Raw genomic sequence first — 2,520 nt, forward strand, 5'->3', positions numbered from 1 at the left:
TGTGATATATAGACTGATGATAGACTGAAAATATTTTTAGTTCAATTTATGTAGAAAATTTTTTTTGAAGTAGTAAGCAAAATTGAATTTCATGTTTTTTTGTATATATGTATATAATGGTGATATTAGAAGTAACTTTTTTTATTTAAAAATGTGATATATAAGAAATGTTGAATATGTATTTAAATAGTCAAATAATATTTTTCTTAAGTAGTTAGTAAGCAAAATTGAATTTCATGTTTTTTTGGTATATATGTATATAATTGTGATATTAGAAGTAACTTTTTTTATTTAAAAATGTGATATATAAGAAATGTTGAATATGTATGTAAATAGTCAAATAATATTTTTTTAAGTAGTTAGTAAGCAAAATTGAATTTCATGTTTTTTTGGTATATACATATGTATATAATTGTGATATTAGAAGTAACTATTTAATTTAAAAATGTGATATACCAGAAATGTGAATAGTCAAATAATATATTTTTTAAATAAATAAGTAATCATGAAGTACCTGTCTTACAAATTTTTTTTATATATAAATATAGATATATATATATACATATATATTGTATTTCTGGATAACTTTTTTAAATAAAAACCTTTTTTGTACTACAAACATAAACCTTGTGTTTTATTGATAAAAATAATATTGCATGAAAATAGTTAACATTATACGGCATTATTTGAAATATATTCTTTTAGGGTTTCACGTAACTGAAATGCGTTTGCAGTTGAGCGATTGGCTACTCTTGGTTGAAACGATTCAAGGGAATTTGCTTCTTCTCTCCAACGTCCGGGTATTTCTCTGTTACCTTCTGAGTGGTCAGCAAGTTCAAGAGTGAAGTAATTCCTGTCATTTTGTAACATCAAAAAGTTATGAAGTACTACCGTACCTAAAAAAATTTTGTCTGCATTCTTTGGGCAAGCACGTATTGTTGTATGCAGTACTCTCCATAGATTGGCCAAAATTCCGAATGCGTTTTCTATGTGGACTCGGGCTCTAGACAACGCTAAGTTAAATTTGTCTTTATCTTCTGGTAAGTGGCGGCCGGGAAATGGTCGCTTTAAATTTGGTTTCAGTGGAAACGCACTGTCGCCGACGTAATAATACGGAAAGCTATTCGTTGTACCCGGTAAGTTTGTGTCAGAAGGAACTTCCAGTGTGCCATTTAGCAACTTCTTTCCAAAGGCACTGCGGGCAAATATTCCACCATCATTTTGGCTTCCTAGAGCACTGACATCAACATATGTGAACACGTAATTAGCATCACTCACTGCCATTAGTACAATGCTAAACGTTTTCTTATAGTTGTAGTACAACGATCCGCTATTTCTTGGGCTTGTTATACGAATGTGCTTCCCATCTATAGCTCCCAAGCAATTCGGCATTCCAGTCTTTACATAGAATTTGCTTGCAATATCTCGAAGTTCGTGTGCGTTTGGTGTTGACAAATATGCATCATGCAATTCATCCCAAATAGCGTCACATGTTTCGTATATAATTTTTCGGACTGTCGAAACTCCAAGTTTAAACGACCAAGACAGGACATTGAAATTGCATCCTTGTGCCAAGAAACTGAAATTGGTAAGCGTTTAAGTATACCAGTGTAATAATTATTTCACATTGACTTACATTAATGTTACCGCCAAACGAGTCTCAGGCTGAATTGGTTTTCTATTTGAAAAACGTTTTAATTGTTGCTTTAATAGCGACAACAATAAATTATATTTAGCAACGCTCATTCTCGTAGCTTTATAAATATGCTCCTCATCCTTTTTCTTAAGTTGCTTGATGCATGTTCTATAAAATCCTTCCTCTTCGCGTGAAATATTGACAGGACGAACCCACCACCTTCGGGAGTTTCTATTTACCTCCTGGAACACTTCGTGTGCAGTATTGACAATACGTACAATATTAAGAATAGTCCTCAAACATTCCTCGCTTTCCATGGTTATTTTATTTATTGAAATTAAAAAATTTGTATCAAATTACTCAGAACGACAAAGAACGAAACAACTAACTATGACACTGTGTACATACAAAATTGTCAGCTGTGTTTTGTGTACATGCCGGCCATTGTTATGTTGTTGCTTCTCACAAATGTACATGTAGTAAGGTGCACAACGACGTTTTCAGTTCACTGTCGTGCTGCTGCAGTCTGTCGCAGCCATTGTGTTCACCACTAGAATGTCGTGCAAAGACTGGTTTAACCTTGGCAAAACACTGGAAGAACCATAATCTGTGATAACTTTTTTACTTCATTGAATCTGGCTAGGCAATTGATGTCGAAAGGGCTCTCTCTTCTTGGTACTGTTCGTCAAAACAAAACATTTATGCCAAATGAAATGAAAGCAGACCGCAAACGAGCAGAACAGTCAACAAGTTTTGGCTTTCTCGAATCAAAATTTGCGTTGGTATCTTACGTGCCAAAAAAAGGAAAAGCTGTTATACTACTTTCCAGTACGCCCATGACAAATACTATTGCACCTGAGAAGAAAAACAAGCCACAGTATATC

At 33.4% G+C, this 2,520-nt stretch overlaps 1 protein-coding gene across 1 annotated transcript; it reads right to left on the reverse strand.

Annotated features, from left to right (window-relative positions):
* Nucleotides 1-746: 746 nt before the first annotated feature.
* LOC120779526 (protein ALP1-like) lies at nt 747-1,746 on the reverse strand. The gene is made up of 3 exons (XM_040111856.1): nt 1,637-1,746; nt 892-1,579; nt 747-818 (listed from the first exon to the last, which is right to left on the reverse strand). Exons 1-3 carry the CDS (start codon nt 1,744-1,746, stop codon nt 747-749), a joined length of 870 nt encoding a protein of 289 aa, XP_039967790.1.
* Nucleotides 1,747-2,520: the final 774 nt, after the last annotated feature.

The sequence above is a fragment of the Bactrocera tryoni genome, unplaced genomic scaffold (assembly GCF_016617805.1).
Source record: "Bactrocera tryoni isolate S06 unplaced genomic scaffold, CSIRO_BtryS06_freeze2 scaffold_11, whole genome shotgun sequence".
Taxonomy (NCBI): domain Eukaryota; kingdom Metazoa; phylum Arthropoda; class Insecta; order Diptera; family Tephritidae; genus Bactrocera; species Bactrocera tryoni.